The sequence below is a fragment of the Terrapene carolina genome, unplaced genomic scaffold, assembly GCF_002925995.2.
Source record: "Terrapene carolina triunguis isolate 2854851 unplaced genomic scaffold, T_m_triunguis-2.0 Scaffold558, whole genome shotgun sequence".
NCBI classification, from domain to species: domain Eukaryota; kingdom Metazoa; phylum Chordata; order Testudines; family Emydidae; genus Terrapene; species Terrapene triunguis.
This window is the reverse complement of record NW_020664909.1, coordinates 1,135,576-1,156,795: the sequence shown is the minus strand read 5'-3', so window position 1 is coordinate 1,156,795 and position 21,220 is coordinate 1,135,576. Positions and strand designations below refer to the sequence as shown.

The 21,220-nt window shown below is 42.8% G+C and overlaps 1 protein-coding gene across 4 annotated transcripts in view; it reads left to right on the top strand.

Moving 5' to 3' along the window:
* The window catches only part of COL8A1 (collagen type VIII alpha 1 chain), a 112,204-nt gene extending 92,112 nt beyond the window's left edge, over positions 1 to 20,092 (top strand). For all 4 annotated transcript variants that reach the window (XM_024203580.2, XM_024203581.2, XM_024203582.2 and 1 more), the window contains 2 exons: positions 12,113 to 12,428; positions 16,316 to 20,092. In XM_024203580.2, the coding sequence (XP_024059348.1) occupies positions 12,116 to 12,428; positions 16,316 to 18,222 (2,220 nt within the window). In that variant the 5' untranslated portion in view covers positions 12,113 to 12,115 and the 3' untranslated portion in view covers positions 18,223 to 20,092. The remainder of the gene's footprint in view (positions 1 to 12,112; positions 12,429 to 16,315) is intronic.
* The last annotated feature ends 1,128 nt before the right edge of the window (positions 20,093 to 21,220 follow it).

Below are 21,220 nucleotides of genomic sequence, written 5' to 3'. Positions count from 1 at the left end.
GTTTAATTGACTAAAAGTACATTACCAAAAGTAAAGGCTCCAAATGATGGTTAAAATTTAAGCCTCTTGTGATGAGTTTAACACAAAACACATTTAGAACACTGAGTCCTGCCGTGTCTTCTCGCACCACTCTTTGCGGCTGGGTAAAGATCAAGCACAATAAAGCATATAGCCAAACCCCACAATGTACACGATTGCTTTGGTTAAATTATAAAAAGGGCTCAATTCTAGCTTATCCACGTCATGTTATCTGGTGAAACTGATGATATAATTATTAAACTGCTCAAAATACCAAAGCCATGTGTGTCTGCTTATTTGTATTACTGTGTAAATGGGAAAAAAGTATAACAGTGTTAGAGAATAAAACTGAATAAGCTTCCTATGTACTGGTGGAGCTCTGCAGCCCCCTCATTTCCTCATCCAAAGGGCAAGAGAAATTCCAAAGCACAAATACTCTGAGATTTATAGGCCTGATTGCAGAGCTGACACTTGGCCAGCAGAGCTCCTTAGCAGGCCAAAAGAGAAGTAGTCTTTTCCTCAGGTATGAAGTGGGTTGGCCGATAGCATTGACTGAGATGCGGTGAAGATATGAACAGAACTTTTACATTCCCACTTCCAGCTAAAAAGTCCTTTGAAGTATGATCAATTGATTTCTTGAATGCTTAAAACAAGCAAACTTCTGCAGAAAATGGGATCCATATGCATGTTTTCTCATGAGTTCCTTAGAAAACAATAGTCAAAACTTAGATGTGCATATGTGCTTTTAATGTAATAGTCTGGCTATTTTATAGATTCTGCCACCACCCCACCCCTCAAGAATGGATATTCGTACAGAGGACCAAAACTTGGCCCTACTGAAGTCAATGGGATTTTTAATCACTAATTTCAACAGAACAAAGAAGTGGCTCTTTGAAGGCTGAGATTCACTCCAGCGGGCCAGTGGTATTTGGGTGGTGCATAGGAGTTGTGTTGGTCTTCCATATAGGGATGAATTTCACCCCAAGTTAACTAAGTTGTGGATAAATTTTGAATTAACACCAGAGGTAGAAATTGGATCAGATCCAGTAAGACTCAAGCCAAACCTTCACTCAAAAGGGGCCATTTCCATAATTATTTTGTTTCTTGACTCCCAGAGAACAAATGAGAGCCTTCCATTTTGGCCCTCAATGATATTGGCAAACAAGTGTTTTAAGGCTATACCCACTACCATATCAATTCCCCCCATGTCTATTTCTGGTGCTGTATTCTACCTGAACTTTGCTGAGAGAATTTCCAGAGCTAGATGGTGACAGGAGGCTTCAGCGAATGTTAAACTTAGTTGAAAATTTTGGTCTATCTTTCTCCAGCCAAATGTCTGGAATGAGCCAAGAAAAAGTAGCCAGGAAAACTCTACAACAACATTGTGTTAATCAATTTTGCATGCCCAAGATAAAACACACATGAATAAAACCCATGTATATACCATGTGTCTTTTCTTCTGTAACATAAGTGACTTTCAGGTGAAAATATTTTATGACTACAATGTCAATACTACATTGACCCAGTGTTGTTTAATACTGGGAGGAAAAATAGCCCAGAAATCTCAAGTTACCCTGGATGACTTGGCATACTCTCTTTTGAGGATTAAGATCATTTATTTCACATAGTCATATTTCATCATGATGAGGGTTTCATTCCAACCCAAATACATTGCAACACCTCACCACCATTTTTGCTAAATATCAAAAAGTAAATAATTTTCAACTGACTGCTATTGAGAGTCTTTGCATCAGGAAAGAAACTAAATAAAAGCTAAAAGGGTTAAAAAAAAAAAAAAAAAAAGACAAGATGCAGCTTTTTGTCATAAAGAGCAAAGTGGTGAAATGGGAAGAAACACAAGGACAGGAGTGCACCGGGGTACAATGAAAACAACTCTAGAAGGTTGATTTGGGATGCTGAAGTACAGTGGGTGTAATATTTTTTTTTTTATAATTATATAAGTTGATCTGAAATTATATAAGTGTCTTCAAGCAAACCTCCATCCTGGTTGTTCTTACGAATAAGTTGTGTAGTTAGCCAGTCTGATGTGACAGATGCTGACTGAGGCCCTGTCTTATTCCTAAACTCCCTCTTTTGTCCTCTCCCCATTAGTGTCTTATGGCTAGTTTAGCCTCATTATTACTATCATAGGACCCACCAGTCCCAACTGAGCTCCAGGTGCCCTTGTTCAAACACATAGTAAGAGAGTGTCCCTGCCCCAAAGACTTGTCTGAATAGATGAGACACAAAGCTGTCTGCAACTGCAAAATATGATGTTTTTAAACTCTCTCTCTCTCTCGTATTATGATTACGATGCTGACCTTTTTTCAATTAGTTTATAGGTAGATAGAGGAATTGTTTATTATCAATATTAATCTAATAATAATAATTTAATCTAATCCTCCAAATCTAAATTATGGAGCATAGTGGCACTGCCCCAGGCCAGAACTTTGTATTTTTCTCCTAATGCAACACTTTAAAAAATAAAATAAATAACACGCTCCTAGAGGGATATTGCATTTGTTTAAATAAGACAACTGAAAACAATCATGAGTTTGCCTCATTTCCGCTCTTAAATGTTGCCTTTTTGATGCCCTACTGGTATAGGTTGATGTTTACTGCATCCAGTTTAGCAACAACCTACATTGGGAACAATATTACTAGCCATACACATGGACTGCGTACAATCCCACAGACGATGAAGGTTCTCAGTTGTTGGCCAAAGCAGTCACTCTTAGCTTAAGCCAGTGAGCAGAAAAGTGAAATTACAGCTTGATTCTAAGCAGAGAGCTGTTAAAGCTCTGCAATCTCAGTTAATTCCTCTACACTATCTTTCTCTCAATTCTTAAACGTAATTTTTTGTTGGCACATCTTCCTTTGGACTGAAATTCAGCCTTTGTTCAGGGCCAGTACAAGACTGCTGAAGTCCCTTTTAAGCCTTCTGAGAGGCCCAAACCTGCAGATGCTTACAGTCACAATAAACTTTAGTCGTATCAGTTAACTTCAATGGGACTACGCACATGTAAAGTTACACATGTGTAAGTGTCCTAAAAGCCTGATTTTTCTCCTGTTGAAGTCAATTGGAATTTTGTCACAGGTTTCAATGGGAGTATGACAGGATCCTTAAAAAAAAAAAAAGGGGCGGGGGGAGATCAGGAAAATGTGGTCTATTGGGACAGTAAGTGTACCCTGTAACCTATCTGTTTCCTTAGCCTGGTAAAGTAGATCCTCTGTAACATTCATTAGGGATCCCTAGGATTGTCTCTGTGTTATGTTTGTACAGCGCCAGGGGCAGCTCCAGGCACCAGCGCAGCAAGCGCGTGCCTGGGGCGGCAAGCCGCGGGGGGCGGCCTGCCGGTTGCTGTGAGGGCGGCAGTGAGACAGCCTTCAGCGGCATGCCTGCGGGAGGTCTGCCGGTCCCACGGCTTTGGCGGCGGGTACGCCGAAGGCGCGGGACCGGCGGACCTCTTACAGGCATGCCCCCAAATCCGCGTTACCAGCGGACCTCCCGCAGACGTGCCGCCGAAGGCTGCCTGACTGCCATGCTTGGGGTGGCAAAATACATAGAGCCGCCCCTGTACAGCGCCTAGCACAATGGGGTCCTGGTCCATGACGAGGGCTCATAGGTGCTATAGTTATACCAACAAAAAACATATGAAGCCTGTTAATGTTTGAAGATTTGACTAAGTCTCTTTACCTAATTAATAAACTAGTCTCAACCCACATTGGGTGTCCCCCTGCAAAAGAAAACACTGGAGTTTCTTCCAAGGTTGAAGAACAATCAATGACTAGGACTTCTAAAGTGCTACAGTAACACACCTGTTAAATAAGACGATTAAATATTTCTCCTTGGGTGAAACACTTGCGCCTGACAGATTTTCTGTTGATTTGTTTAAGGCCTGCCCTAGCCACTATCTTCCGTCTTTGATGTTAAGCAGGAGTAGTGTAACTACAAAGATTTCAGGGATGAATGTAGCCTCAAATGACTAAGTGCATTAGCTGTACACCTCCGGAATTTATAAAGTCAGCCATTATTAAAGAGGCACAGAATGATGCAAATTAACACCAGTGAAAAAAATCAGTCAGATAGTTATGAAGAAGATTTAAGAACAATATTTGCTTCCGGACCTCATGAGAAAGTCTTTAAAATAATATCCGATGACAAAAGGAAAAATGCATCTCTCAGCTGATAGACAATGGGGCATGGAGTCTTTTAGGAAACATTTCACAACTAACAAATTGTCAGATCATTGGGGCAGGGATAATTTTTTGTTCTGTGTTTGTACAGCACCTAGCACAATGGGGCTAGATGACTAGGGCTCCTAGGTGCTATGGTAATAAAAAAGAAAATAAACGCTAATAAATGCTGTTCCTTCTCGTTAATCAGTCGAGTGCATACTAAAGAAATGGTTCTCATTCAATGCTACGCCAAATAGAAATACAAACCTCAGGCGGTATTTCCAGAAGGGGTCTATACGGCAGGAGCGGGGAGACATGATAAAGGAGTGCAATGGTGATATATTTGATGATGTATCAAAATGAATGTAATTCAGCAATGGTGACATTATAGAAATTATACAGCTATTCCATTGATGGGGTCCACACACAAGGAGCCAGATCTTCATGGGATGTCAATTGACATAAACCACTGACTTTCAATTTACACCAGCTGTTGATCTGGTACATAGATTAGCTAGATTAAATGAGGTCTCGAAGCATTTGTTAAAATTTAGTTTTGAAACAAAAAACCCTAGACAAATATGCAGCATAAATTAAGACATTAATTTATTTGGAGAAAGATAGCGTGGAAAATAATATCTACTCTGTTCAGAATTAAGAAAGCTAGCTCATCTGCATTTAACAATGTTCTGTAAAAAGAAGAGGACATCCTACCATGGTTAAAGTGAACAAACAACAAAATGCCACAAAAAGGAATTAAAATGTAAAAATAAAAAACCCAACAAAATGATGAGAAATAGGTTTAAACCTCCCTACTCTATTTTCCATCTGGAGGGGCTGCTAAAGCATGTTTTGTCTTCTGAATTGAGACACTTCCTTCTAATATTTGACTTAAAGTAGAGAAAGTGTGCACAAGGCAGGAGTCTTCCTTTCCAATGGAAATATCCTTCCAATAAAAATTGTCTGAAAGACGAGAGGTACTTTCAAGAAAAATATTTTACAGACTTTTTATTTTTTAAAACACTGTTTACGTATCTCTCGGCTGGGGACTTTGGGTTTCTGAGCAGTTGTAAAGTTAGAACATAAAGAAAAATAAGAGAGACAGAAGCTGCCTTTTTTGACAGAATCATCAAAGCACAGCAAATGGAAATACTGTAGGTGGCACCAATTCATCTCCAAGACCTTTTGCTTTTATTAAAAGAAAAGGTTGTAAAGCAGCAGGAAGGCAAGAAGTAAGAAAACACATTGTGTGCACCATCGAAGTGAGAAAATGAACAGACAGTACTATGTTTTGCCAGTTTCAGAAACTAGTGAGCGAGACAAAATTTTATGACAAGGGAGCGACCCATAACACCATGGGATTGTAATAGGGAGTCACAGAGAACAATAAATGGTTTCAACCTAAGATCACATAAAAGTACTTGAGAGTCCTGTTGGCTTTCTATTTGCTGCTTCTGGAGGACCCACCCCTGCCCCCAAATAATTGTTAAAGCAATACTGCCAAGTTTGAAAGGGCTAGATTAGATTTAACTGCTATGGGTACGTGTCTCTGCAGTCACTCCGAAACAAAGCCATGGGGGTGTGCAGCACAAAGAATAGTATTGTTTTCTTCCAGAGATTTTTTGATCTTGAGGCTTCTGGGTGTGGTGGCCTGGTTTGTCAAGTGTTAATTGCTCTTGACTGTTGACTCAGCCTTTAAACCTCTTCCAGCTATTAATTTCACCATTTAGGATCTCTGCAGAGGTCATCTGTCATCACATCACAAAATATTACACAAAATATTCTGATTCAATCAAGATTGGCTAAAAGTATATATATTTAAAGCAGTAAGAGGAGACATAGAAAATAGATTGTTGATGTTCCTTAGGTTCTTAAAATGAACAAATACAATCTAAAAACTTGGCTAGTTATGATTTACAGGACTCAGTATTGTTTTATGATGGTTTTCTTTTGATTATTTAATTTGTTCTTTTTACCCCCCTTTCCCTGCCCCCATATTTATTCACAGTGATTTTTGTGGTGGTGGATTTCTTGACTTTTGTATATTTTCCTTTGAATGTGAGGAGTAACAAACAACAATGAAAGTGTTTTCTAACTGGCTGTAGATGAATGCACCAACTGCTGCTTGCTGCATTTAGGCAGCTTGCCAGAACAACGGTTCTATGCTGATGCACAGGCAGACAGCACCACACTTTGAGCAATTGACGTATTTCAAGTTGATAGGTTTTTATATTTCTTTTCCCCTTGGGGGGGGGGGGGGGGAAACTCTCTCATTGAAGTCAAAGGCAGTAGTTTGAGGCAGGATTACACATTTAATGTCAAACCCAGTTTGCCATGACCTCTTCTTTCCCACCCAATATAAATTAAGGGCCTAATTCTGATGCCCTTCTGCTGGGTAAATTCTCATTGACATCAATAGGAGCTTTGTCTGGAAAAAAAATAAATGAAGTGGACCACCAATGGGATTTCCAATAACCAGTATGACCTCCCAAAGATGAAAATCCAGGGCTAAGCTTGCAAACCCCTTACTCATGTGAGTAGGTTTATTGTCTTTAGTGGAACTATTCATAGAAATAAGAGTTTGCAGGATGGGCTCCAACCCACAAAGTTCTCATCCTCTTTGGACTGAAAAGTCCATCACAAAACACCCATTGACTTCAACGAGAAAGGGATCGGGCCCCACCACAGATTGTTCCTCTTCAACTCTTTATTGATGAAAAATTAAAAATAGCCTGTCCAGGCTGTTATTTCACTGTGTCACAGACAGTGATTGCAAGTTAGAGTAAGCCAGTATAAAGCTAGTGTCAAACTGAATACCCCACAGAGATTCTCAGATTTAGCTGCATATTGTCTCTCTCAAACAAATATCTGTTGCAGGGAAGTCACATCTCAGTAGAAGACTGATGAAATTGAACACAGTTTCCATTCTAACAGTAAAGTCTCACCAGACAGACCACGTATAAATGGTTTCACATCACAAGTCCCACATGAATGAATTTCAGTACTTCCATGCATTCTTTACACAGCTAGGTTAAAGTAGTGGTGGTACCCCTGGGAGTACGCAGAGGCCTAGTTTTAGAACAGTCTACATAAAAAGCACGAGTGAAGCCAGTACAAACTAAAATGTCATACAGATTATAGAGCAGTATAAACAAGTCATTTACTATACACTGAACTGTAAGTACCATATTTATATTCCAGTTGATTTTATAATTATATGGTAAAAATGAGGAAGTGAGCAATTTTTCAGTAACAGCGTTCTGTGACACTTTTGTATGTTTATGTCTGATTTTGTTAGCAAGTAGTTTTTAAATTAGGTGAAACTTGGGGGTACGCAAGACAAATCAGATTCCTGAAAGGGGTACAGTAGTCTGGAAAGGTTGAGAGTCACGGGGTTAAAATGTTACTTTTTAATGGTAATTTAAGAAATGTAGTTGCTGGTACGTTATGTTTAGACCTGGGTCTCCAGTGATTACAGTAAATACCCAGAGGAACGGCCTTTTTTGTTTTCTCAGGAGAAAAAACACTATTGGGAAAGATTCTTACTTGAAGTTGGCCAGAAGCCTATCCTGGGCTCTCTATAAAGGGGACACTTAAAAAAAAAATTAAAGGGAACATGTGTGGTGCCACTTTAGAGTAGTCTCCCTTCATTTCTGGTTGCTTTATCGAGGATAGAGCAAGCAACTTATGGGACCTGTTGTATGCACTGTGGCTAACCTTGAGCTACCACAGTACATGCAGTGCAACAAGAGACTGAATCCTCCATTACAATGAACTGGCTCTGCTTGCCAGCCCTCCAGCCTTATTGAAGCTCTAAAGTGCATTAATGCTGTGAGAGGTTGTCACTGACTCACTGGGGCAATTTCCCCCCCGCATCTTCCATCAGACACTGATACAAGGGTTAAGGAAACTTTTTTTCTTTAGGTCAGCAGGGGTTCCCCAAGTCAAAGCACCCTCTCCTTTTCACTTGAGGCTTCTCAGAAGGAACCCACACACATTAGCGTAGGTATTTTGTATCACATCCAGCCCTGTGATATGACAGCAATTCAGGAGACTTGATTAGGAAGCCTGGTTGTGAGGTGAACTGATCACTTAGCTAACTACTCATCTGAGGCTTCATCAGATCATCTCAGAGTGAATCTATTTGGAGAATGGTCATCAAGTTGCTGGGAAGGGGGGGTAGGGGAGAGATGTTCACATATGTTGACTGCCAGCCTCTCCCCATGGGGTTTTCTCCCTCCTGCTCTCTACATTTGCGTTTTCTTGCTTTTTTACCTGCATTGTGACCATCTGCTTCTGCTGTTCATAAAGACTATGGAACCTTTAAAAATAAGCAGATGGAGATTTCTAAAAGTCTTTAGACACCTAGAGATGCAGATAGATGCCTGGTGGGATTTGCAGTGGCTGGGTGCCTAACTCCCATGGAAGTTGGTGCTCAGGCCCTTTTGAAAATCCCCTCTAAGCACCTTGTCTTTAGATGCCTAAATACCTTTAAAAAGCTGGCCCTCAGAGGCAGCAAGGATTGATACACAAGCTGCGCAACCCCAGGAGTAGTTTTGGAAGGCGCTGTGGTTCAGGGTAGGTCTACGCTGGAGCTGGAGGTGTAATTCCTGGCTCAGATAGACAATCATACCTCTGCTAGCTCTGGCCGAGCTTGTGTACTAAAAATAGAAGTGTCGCTGCAGCTGCCTGGGCAGCGGAATGGACTGGCCGTCCTATGTCCATACCCTATGGCTTCAGATAGAATTGCATTTGGGGCAGCTACACACACTGCAGCTGCTACATTGCTATTTCTAGCATGCGAGCTCAATCAGGGCTAGTGCAAATATGCCTATCCAAGTTAGGAATTACACTTCCAGCTCCAGTGCAGAGGTACTCTCAGAAGCACAGTTCCTTCCATCATTGCTTCCCTCTTTCTCTGGGAGAAGCAAGGGCCATAATTTGCTCCTGACCTGTACCAGCAGTAAATTACACCACCTTGCGCAGTGGCTCAGCTGTGCTGGCCAGTGGCTGGATGGAAAAAGCCACGGTTCTGCCCATTTCCTGTCCTTTCCCTAGCTATCTGCTGTAGATCCTAAGATCCAAGTAGCTCCCTCAGGGGCATTAGGAAATTCTTATTTCCCTCCATGGGAGCACAGTTCAAGTCACAATCTAGCCCTAAATAATTGCACAAAGAAACCCTGCAAACCCATCAAAGGCACCAGTCCTTGCCAAAACCAATAGATTAAAACAAATTTGAAGTTTCTAAGCCACACTGTTTTGGAGTTCCAATGAGCCAAAAAAAAATATATAAATATATATATATATTTAAAAAACCATTGTGTGAGATCACCTCATTTTTTGGAACCTTCTTATCTCCCATATGCCTTATCTGATTTGCCTCAGACTTTCCACCCTGGTATACTTTGTCTGTGAAATTGCAAGCGAATTGGATTAGGTTTGGAAAAGAAAAAAAAAAAAAAAAAAAAAAAAAAAAAAGTCTTAGGGTTGAGGGTTAAAAGTATTTTATTGTCCATACGGTCTACTCTTCATTTGCTATCCCTCTCACCTGCACACAGTAGTCACATCTTGTAAGAAAACCACAAAAGCAGTGCATTGCAAGAGAAAAATTAAACCTAAAGGAATTTTACCTACTATCCCCTCTCTCTCCATTTCCCAACAAGATGGTCATTTTTTGTTGTTGGCAAGGCTTCCATTTAACTACTCCGTTCTCCAAGCCCCCCATATTCCAATTTTTAATGTCAGTCACAAGTTAGCCAGTGCCTTCAAAGCCAGGGCATCACTTTGCTTTTTATACAGATAATATCTTTGGTTTGAGATGGAAGTGGGGAAAGCAGGACACAAAAGTTATGCTTAGTGAGAGGGACTTTCACCTTCCCATTGAGACAGGTTCCTCCCCCCATCTAGTTGTTGTCAAAGCTGTATGCTAATTACCACTAAGAATTAGTAAAGGAACCAAAAAGGGATATTGAAAATATAGTGGGGAAATCAAAAACAACAAAAATAAGGATTAGGGTCTCAGAGGTCATGGGTCCTGTTGAAGTCTCTGGGTGAATCTTTCTATTGATTTCATTGGGCTTTGGATCAGGTCCATGGAGTCCGATAGAAGTGGGGAAAAAGGTGTGTTGGGGGGAAGTAAACGTAATGACCCCGATGTGAATGGTGAGTAAATCAACCCCGGAGTTTCAGTACAAAACTCTACTACTCAAACTGAATAAATTATTTCACTAGTTTCAGCCGCAGTGGTCTGTTATCCTCTTGTGAACGAGTCATGGAAGGGGGATGAGACATACTTCGCCTGTATGTGCTGCATGTGTGTGTGGCGGGGGGTGGGTGGGAAGGATGAGAGGAGAAGGTGCAAGAGACATACCAACACTGAAATGGTGCATATTTTTTTTAATTTAAAAAAAGGAATAGGACATTAGTACATTGACCTACTGGGTGACTTTGAGCAAGTCACTTCAACTTTCTATGCCTCAGTTTCCCCACTTCTGAAAAGGAGAGGATACTTTAAAAAAAAAAATACACGGAGCTCTACAAATGACTACGCTATAAGAACACTGTTACTATGTGCACAGATACCAGCAACTTAGTATTGTGAGTTACCCAAAGCAGCACAAAGAATGCAAAAATAAGAAGATCTGCTGAAAATTAAACTAACAACTAATAAAAAGTTAGGGGTATTGCATCATTAAAGAAAAGAGAGCCACAGGCAGGATAGACTTGGTTTAGCTGCTGCCTACCTTTCTTGCTATACAATATCTGCCCATTCTTCCTTTGGAAAGGTTATCCAAAGAGGGCTTGACCCAACAACCCTTGATCCAATCCCAAAGTGAACAGAAAGATTTCCACTATCTTCAAAAAGAAGAGGCCATCTTTTGAAGAGGCCATCTTTCAAGGAAAAACCTTTTCATTAAGAAAACATGGAGCAACTCCCTTTCATTAGTTAGCTGCGCAAACTGTAGTTTTTCTGAGTTGTACAAAATTCATAACTAAAAATTGAAATTCTGCTTCTGATTTCATAAATGGTTGCTGTGCATATGGCTGAGATCCCACAAAACCAGGGATGATATTACACAAAGTAGATAAAAGAGAGACTTTTAATAAAATCCCATAAGAAAAAAAGTGAGGCAAAAACACTCTCTCTCAGCTGAAGGTTTTCCAAGGCTTTCCATGAGGTATCATGGAAGCTCAGCCACTGACTTCAGGGGTGCAAGATCACACCCTAAGGCCCCAACTCAGCAAAGCACTTAAATAAGTGCTAAAATCGCATTGAAGTCAATGGGACTTAAGCATGTGCTTAAATGTTTTGCTAAATAGGGATGGACAACTGAATTGGGGTTTTATATATTTAGTACCAGCAATTTAATCCTAATTTGATCATTCTTACATCCAAAATTACAAACTAAATTTACTGTTTATTTGGATAGCGCTGTGTCTTTGCTACATTGTGTTGGATACTGTAAGCAACTAGCTACATTTGAGATCTTAAAATTCCTAGGAGAGGGAGTGGGAGTTCAGAATCATTAAACAAATCCACCATATAGAGTATGTTTGCTAACATACTTTCCTTATTTTAATGATTTATTGAGTTCTTCTTTCTAACAATTCAATCCTCTTCAGTTACTTTCAAGTGTGACTTAGGATCATTCTTGGAAAGATTAATGGATATGCACTATGCAAAATTAAGAAAAACACAAGGGAAACACAAACAAATCTTCCTATTAAAGTGCATATGAAGCTGCTAAAAATGTTTTCACCAATGATGCAGAATCCAGAGCTCTTGCTACAGAATTTAGGTCCAGCTTGCTGCAGAGAACAAGGGGCTTTGGCTAAGATATAGGATTTCTGGTATGAAAATATTATTTGCATGTTTTTATGTGCAATAATTATCCCCTTTTCTTTACTTCTGCAGGTCATGGCTGCGCTGCTAGCCCCTGTGCAGCTGCTGGCAGTGGCTGTAACAGTTTACCTAGAGCTAGTGAGATCCAGTCAAGGGGGCGTCTATTATGGGATCAAGCAGCTGCCACCCCAAATCCCGCAATATCAGGCCCTTGGACAACAAGTACCTCACATGCCACTGGGCAAAGAAGGCATTCCAATGCAGCACATGGGCAAGGAGGTGCCACACATGCAATATGGAAAAGAATACCCTCATCTGCCTCAGTACATGAAAGAAATCCCCCAGCTGCCTATGCTCGGCAAGGAGATGGTGCCAAAAAAAGATAAAGGTAAACATAGAAAGTGAAACCACCTCCCACTCCTCTCAGATCTGCAGGGACCAACACTGGGTTAATATTTTAGGAACCATAATTAGTACCTAACTGCAGATAAATAATGGTCATAAGACATCACTGCCCATTGTTTCTGCAGCCAGGGGCTTACACAGCCTGGCACGCACCCTGAGTGGTTGGCCAGGTTCCTGCCATAGAAGAGCATGCTCGGGTACATTCCCAATGAATGTGGCCGAATCGGGGAGGGGCCAAGCACCAGCTCAAAGTGTCATTCACTCAGGTGTGGCCCAGCCACCCCTCCATCATGACAGGGGCAGCGGGGTGATGGGGGAGCAAATTTGAGTGAGTAGCATTGCAACCTGGCGCTCAGTGTGGCAGCAACCTCAGTCAGGTTTGGCCTGGCCACCCCAGCTGCCTAGTTTGCCTATAGCAAGAGCAGCCCAATAACCGCTTTCCCCACAAAGGTAGATGTAACCAAGGTCACACACTGCTAGGGGCCCCCTCGTGGCCAGACATAGCACAACAGCTCACTCGCTGGGCTAGCCCCGACAGTTACTCCAGCGCTGTGGCAGTTTCTCTGTCAGTAGCTCAGCCCTCTGGCTGGGTTCCCATATTAAGGGCACACCTCCCAGGGCCACAGTCCTCCGAACAGTCCCAAACAAATCTCTTTATCACAAACAAAAATCCTTCCACCTCTCTAGGGCACTTCTTTTGGGCCAATGGGGAACCCAGTCCCACCCTGTACTCTAGCTTCCAGCCCAGTGCCCTGTGCTGAACAACTAGGTCCACTCCTTTACCTGAGCTGCAGTTTTCTCTAGGCCACTTCCTATCCAGCCTTTTAAAGTCTCCTCTTGGTGATTCCATCTCTTCCCTGCTTAATCAGGGCCTCTCCCAGTCCTTCCTGCCTGGAGAGCTGGCCTTAATCCCTGGGCTTTCTGCCTAGCTCGCCCTCCAGAGCTTTTCCCAGCTAAGCTTTATCACCACTTAAGCCTGGCTCTCATTCTATTACTGCAGTCACCTTCTGCTCTTTATGGGGAAGTGCCTGATTCCCCTCAGGTGGAGTTCACTCTGTAATCAGGTTGGCTTATCCCCAGGCCCTCCAGCCCACAGGGCAAGCTATCCTGTCACAAGAGTTAATGGAGAAGGGCAGCCAATCAGCAGGGAATTTCTCTGTGGCCTGGTATCGTTTCCCTGCAGACCTATATAGAAAGGTCTGAAAACCTGCAGTCCACAGGGAAAACTTGTAGTATGGGTAGGTCTGCATCTGTAAAATGGAAGTAAAACTTATCTACTGCATAGAGTGTAAAAGCACTTAGTGTTTGTACAGTGCTTTGAAGATGTTAAGTGCTATATAAATGCTATGGGCTAGATCAGGGGTCAGCCAAACACTGCACGCAAGCCGATTTTGACTGGCACGCTGCTGCCTGCTGCAGTCCCGTCCCCCAGCCCCACTCAGCCCCCCCCCCGCCCACCGCTCTCCCCTGTGGGGGCAGGAGGCAGAAGCTTGGTCCTGCGGCAGCCAAGCTTCCCCCTCCCCTACTTCTTTCCCCAGTGTGGTGCCTTCCTGCCCCTCCTCCTCTCCTTCCCTGCGCCAATCAGCTGATGGCCCGGGGAGGGGGAGGAGTGGCAGCATCTTCGCTGCTCCGTAGAGGAGGCAGAGAAGAGGTAGGGTCGGGGCCTTGGGGAAGGGGGTGGAACAGGGCATATCCCTTCCATCCCCCTGCCGTGAGCCGCTCAGGACAGGGGGCTGGGAGCACCCCACAAGCTGAGCACCCCAGCCTTCTGCCCTGCACCCCCACACCCCACAGCCCTCTGCCCTGACCCCTGAACCCCCCCACACACCCAGCCTTCTGCCCTGCACCCCCACACACCCCCAGCCCTCTGCCCTGAACCCTGAACCCCCACACACACCCAGCCTTCTGCCCTGAACCCCCCGCACACCCCCAGCCCTCTGCCCTGACCCCTGAACACCCCCCCAGGTCTGGGGTCCTGGCTGCAGGCCCCGCTCAGCCCACTGCTGGCCTAGGTGAACAGAAACCCAGGCTGGCAGCGGGCTAAGCAGGCTGGCGGTGTAAGATTAGCATTTTAAATTAATTTTAAATGAAGCTTCTTAAACATTTTGAAAACGTTGTTTACTTTACATACAACAATAGTTTAGTTATATAATATAGACTTACCAGAGCGAGACCTTCTAAAAAACGTTAAAATGCATTACTGGCACGCAAAACCTTATATTAGAGTGAATAAATGAAGACTCGGCACATCACTTCTGAAAGGTTGCCTACCCCTGGGCTAGATTGTCCCTTGCTCTGTGTGCCTGTGCAGGGAATTAAGGGGGATTAAGAACTCCCTTTATGTTCCTACATGGGCTGTGCACATCCTGTTTCCCTCTTACCCACGCACATGAGTGAGTGGGGAGGGGGCAGAGCTTTGACGCCACCCTCCCCAAAGCACCAGCCAAAACAGCTGAGCAGATGCACAGGGTGTTATCGTTTGCTGCTGATATACGTCAACAAATCACTAATACCCAGCACCCACTTCTGAAACAAGGGAGAAGCAGGGCAGGAATTGTGCCTCCCAAAGGATCCTTCCCCGTGTTGCTACATATTTCCTCATACACAGGGCTGTGGCCAAGCTACAGTCTAGCCCCGACTAGTTTGATGCATTGAGCCAATACAGATTATTAAATTATTGTGTATCAAATCAGTTTAGATCTTTTAAAATGAAAGGGCACAACATTCAGAGACAGAAAAGAATGGGGATATGGGGCCATGAGAGGGAAAAATGGGTGATTTAGGGTTAATGGGGTAGAAAAGATTAAGAATGCCAGATTTAAGAATAATGCTGAAAATATCACACTGGTAAATACCTTTTTCTGGTTTTCATTGGTTAAGTTCAATTCTTAACATCTCACTATAAATTTTTGTATATAGCCGGCTGCCATCAGTGCTGAAATACATTGACTTACTAAAAATGCATAGACTTAAGAAGTCTCGCATAAAAGTGGCATAAAAGCGTGTTTGGCTATTTAGCTTGTTTTGCTTGTCAAACCAGGAAAAGCTATCCCAGGAAAAGAACTTTTTGGCTGGTATAAGCTGCATTTCCACTGGAAGAGATGTGTCAGGATAGTTACAATGGTATAGCTATACCAGCAAAACATTTAAGTGTAAACTAAGGCTAGGTCTACACTACCCGCCTGAATCGGCGGGTAGAAATCGATCTCTCGGGGATCGAATTATCGCGTCTCGTCGGGACGCGACAATCGATTCCCGAATCGACGCTCTTACTCCACCAGCGGAGGTGGGAGTAAGCGCCGTCGACAGGGAGCCGTGGAGGTCGATTTTGCCGCCGTCCTCACAGCGGGGTAAGTCGGCTCTGATACGTCGAATTCAGCTACGCTATTCGCGTATCTTAAATCGTATTTGCGTATCTTAAATCGACCCCCCCCCCGTAGTGAAGACCTGCCCTCAGTCATTGTAAGCCATCAACTAGAGGGGTGACATATTTATAACAAAATAAAGAACTACTCAAAATTTAAGGTTTTTTGCATTTCATCACAGACTTGAAAGTTGGCCCATATATGTGGAAAATTGACCTAAGGTGTGGATAGCTTTTACATAAAAATGAAGGGAAGATTTTGAGGGGAAAATTACTCATAGTTTAAGTGAAATAGTTAAGTGAAATTTGGGGTGCGTGAAATCATTCAGAACAATAGAAGTGCTATGCTTAATGCTAATCAACAACTGGGGCCATGAGGTGGTAGTACCTAGTGTATCTACCACAAATCCAAGTAATATCTAAACGAGACCAAGCTATTTAAACTGCATACATGATTTCCAATAAAGGTAAAATTATGGTTCATCTCTCTCTTTTCTTAAAAACAGAAATTCCATTAGCCAGTTTGAGAGGTGAGCAAGGTCTCCCTGGTGAGCCTGGACCAAGAGGGCCACCAGGGGCCCCAGGATTACCAGGTCATGGAGTGCCAGGAGCCAAAGGAAAACCAGGTCCACAAGGATATCCAGGAATAGGCAAACCAGGTATGCCTGGAATGCCTGGAAAACCAGGAGCAATGGGGCTCCCTGGGTCAAGAGGTGAGATGGGACCAAAGGGAGAGATTGGACCTATGGGAATACCAGGGCCACAGGGACCACCAGGGCCTCCTGGACTGCCTGGAATAGGAAAACCAGGTGTTCAAGGATTACCAGGACAACCAGGAGTAAAGGGTGAACCAGGAATGAAAGGACCACCAGGACTCCCGGGGCTTCAAGGGCCTAAAGGAGAAAAAGGCATTGGGATTCCAGGTTTACCAGGGTTAAAAGGTCCACCTGGGTTACCTGGCCCTCCAGGTCCAGTTGGACTCCCAGGGATAGGCAAACCAGGAATGATTGGGTTTCCAGGACCACAGGGACCTATAGGTAAACCGGGACTTCCAGGTGAACAAGGGCCACAAGGTCTTCTTGGGGCACCTGGGATTCAAGGTCCACCTGGCCTTCCAGGTGTTGGAAAACCAGGTCAAGATGGAATCCCAGGCCAGCCTGGATTCCCAGGTGGAAAGGGGGAACAAGGCTTGCCGGGTTTACCAGGGCCCCCGGGCCTACCAGGAATTGGGAAACCAGGATTTCCTGGGCCTAAAGGTGATCGTGGCATGGGTGGTTTCCCTGGAGCACTGGGGCCTAAAGGTGAGAAAGGGCACATGGGTCCTCCTGGCATGGGTGGGCCTCCCGGGGAGCCAGGTCAACCAGGATTACCAGGAGTAATGGGGCCATCTGGTGCTGTTGGTTTCCCAGGATCAAAAGGAGAAGGTGGACCTGTAGGGCCTCAAGGACCTATTGGTCCAAAAGGTGAGCCTGGCCTACAAGGTTTCCCAGGAAAGCCAGGTTTTCCTGGGGAAGTAGGACCCCCAGGTCTTAGAGGACTACCTGGTCCAATGGGACCAAAGGGAGAAGCTGGTCACAAAGGTTTGCCAGGCCTGCCTGGTATTCCTGGGCAATTAGGACCTAAAGGGGAACCTGGAATCCCCGGTGATCAAGGCCATCAAGGTCCATCTGGAATCCCAGGTATCGCAGGACCCAGTGGCCCAATCGGACCACCTGGACTTCCAGGACCTAAAGGAGAACCAGGTGTACCCGGTCCACCAGGCTTTCCAGGAGTAGGGAAACCTGGTGTTTCAGGGCTGCAAGGACCACCAGGAAAACCTGGGGCACTTGGTCCACCAGGCCAGCCGGGTCTCCAGGGTCCTCCAGGGCCTCCAGGTCCACCTGGTCCTCCAGTAATAATCCCACCCACCCCACCGGCCATTGGACAATATTTGCCAGAGATGGGGCCTGGCATCGATGGAGTGAAGACCCCACCTGGCTATATGGGCAAGAAAGGCAAGAATGGTGGCGCTGTCTACGAAATGCCTGCATTCACAGCAGAACTCACCACACCCTTCCCACGGGTAGGGGTGCCTGTGAAATTTGACAAGCTTCTCTACAATGGCAGGCAGAACTATAACCCACTGACTGGTATCTTCACCTGTGAGATCCCTGGGATTTACTACTTTGCCTACCACGTTCACTGTAAAGGGGCCAGCGTCTGGGTAGCTTTGTACAAGAACAATGAGCCACTGATGTATACATACGACGAATATAAAAAAGGTTTCCTGGACCAAGCTTCTGGAAGCACCGTCATTCAGCTGATGCCTGGAGACAAAGTTTATATTCAGATGCCATCTGAACAGGCAGCAGGACTCTATGCTGGGCAATATGTTCACTCATCTTTCTCAGGATATTTATTGTATCCTATGTAAAAACAAAAACAAAACAAAACAAACAAAACCCCCAGACAAAATCACAACTCTTTTCCTCTGCTTCAAACTTTTATACCATTGAAAGATGCATTTACTGACAGTTTTAGATCCCTCTTGTACAACAAATGAAACACAAAGTTTCACATTATGCACAGCTTGTTATAAAAATGGTGTGGTGAACATATTTAATGATGTGTATCAGGTTTGTAACAGTTGTTCTGTATCCAATGGGGACATATTAGCTGTACATTATATATTTCTGTGATACCATACTTACTTGGTTTCATTCACAATAATGCAGTATTAAGGGTCAAATCTTGCATACATCACTCACTCCTGTTGCCTATTTAACTGAACATTGATCTAAAGAGCGAGGTGAAAAGATAACTTAAACAGAATGTGTCAGCATGAAATGATCTGATTATATATATTTTATATATATATAAAGTTTGAATATTTTTTTTTTAAAAGCAGGTTTTATCTAAACCTGCACCATAAGCAAAGATTCTCTTAGCTGAAATCCTTATTTTCCCCACATACAGTATCACAGAACAGTTTCTTCTAATAAAACACTTAAGATGGAAAAGAATGTTAGCACAAGAGAATTTTAATTCACTGCTAGCTGAGGGCTTTATCCAAACAACCTTTGGAATCAAAAGGAAAATTGCCATCAACTTCAGGGGGCAATAGATCAACCCCTAATACCACAGCATTCAAGAAGCCTCCATATATATTTACAAAGCAGAAGGTAGACATGGTAGACCTGAGATATGGTTTTAGTCTAATGACTTTAGATATGTTATGCCAAATTATTAAAATAATGTAGCAGTTTGGCCAATGAAAGTCAGTGCAGTATAAAGACACGCACTTTCCCATACCTTTGCTAAGAAACTGCATTCTGTTTGGCTTTTAAGAGAATGCGCTTGTTCTGGGATTCAGCCAAAATTAGCTTATTAATGAACGTACAGCAAAAGTGGTACTTGCTCTTTTTGCTAAATAATAAATAAACTGGTTTGAGATTGTCCAATAATTTTAATCTGTAATAAGGATCAAGCAAACTCTTTTACTTTTGTCTCATTTCCATTGTGTGGGGGTGCTGAGAGGTGTTGGGGGCCTCTGATATACAGGAGGTCAGACTAGATAATCTAATGGTCCCTACTGGCCTTAAACTCTATCACTCATCTGAGAACAATTTCATTTAATAACTGATTTCCAGTTCTTTTTATTTATGTTTTGTTACCTATTGCCTAGGTTTGTATATTAGCATACATAGGCATCAAATGTGTGTGTATGTGGGGGAAGCAACATTTTTACAAGGTACTGTCTGTTCAACAATGGTGCTAATCTCACAGCAAAAAATTAATTACTGAGATTAATTTAAAAATATCTTAATACTGTACTTTTATGGGTTTCCCTTTTCAGTGTTGCACATCACACTATTGCATTAGTTTAAAAGTAGGCTGAACACATCTTCTATGTCTTGACTAATGTAACCCAATTTAATTCAAAATGAACTAGGTACTTCCATGCAGGAAAAAAAAAAAAAGATTTAACTGGCATGACCATTATTTAAATACAGAGTTTAATGCAGTGTATTACCAACACAGCACTGCAATGACTGTAGTGCGGTGTGTGATCTCAGATATTTTATGGAATGTTGGTGGCAATGGACAGTTTACCAGACACTGGTGACTTTGGTGAGTTTCCAGAATATGTATGAGATATGTCAATAGCAAATAATTTTTGTATTTAAATTTTTTGTACTGATTTGAAAAAAATATCTTATTAAATATCTAAAAAAAAAAAGTTTCCTTTTATTAACAGAACGACTAGAAAGAAAGTTTGAAGCACCAAATTCGCATTTTGGAGCACAAGGACACTCAGAATCTATTAAAAACAAACCAGTGTGAATGATGATCTACAAAGGACATTCTTTTTTTGCAGAGCTTGCTATTAATCCATATTGCAAAGAAACCAATGTAATCGCTGAGCATTTACCAATAGATGGTGCCTCTAGAATCCTGAATGTGCTAATATGCAAATATCACTCTGAGAAAACACCACTGGCATTTCTACATAGGCCTTAATCCTGCATGACCTTGCTTGATGCACAGCAGTGTGTGGTGGGTGTTGTGGAGGCTCAGAGAGAGAGAGAGAGAGAGAGTGAGTTTAAGCATAGTTCTCCTCACCAACCAGTACTATGTACCTTGCTTGAAAACACAGGTTGAAAAAAGAGTGGAGCATAGGAAGAGAGGGGATGTGCCTTGAGAGAGACAAGCTTAAGTATGATCCTCATCATTCTGGGTGGGCAATTAGTGACAGTCTCCTTTTAAGCTTTGAACCTACCAATAGGCATAAATATACTGTGGGCTGCACAGCATGCTGCTGAAGATGGGCCATCAGATTGGGTGTCAGGAGATCTGAATTCTGTTCCCAGATCTGCCATTGTAGAACAGAGAAGTTTAGTCACCCAACTGGCATGGAGTGGGAAACAATCCAATACTGAAATAGACCAGTAGCAGATCCCTGGTTCCTTGATTGCTCAGACAGAGACCAGAGAACAAATTTTTAATTCTCACAGACCATTAACTCATGTGCTCTTGGGGCAAGGCAGCCCCTTACTCATGGCAAAATGTAATGTCACAATCTAGCACAAAACGTCAAAACTAAAACGAATGGGTCCACATATTCATTCATGGTGGATTTTTTCTTCTTTTTGATCACTGGGCCACACTCAGAATCCCTAAAACCACAAACTGAAGAAAGGGCTTTTTCTTTTCCAAACTCAAATTCATGGGGAAAAAGTGAGAAAAAACGAACAGCACTGAAGCATTAAACCATATGTTCTTTAGTATTTCTCTCTGTGCTTTTCCTCTGAAGTCTCTCATGAGCTTCCTCTTTCCTCAAGCTCTTCCTATTGAGCTCCCAGACACTACTCATGAACAAGATTAAAAACCCACGAAAAATTGCCTCTAAGAGAATTTTTTTCTTTGACACA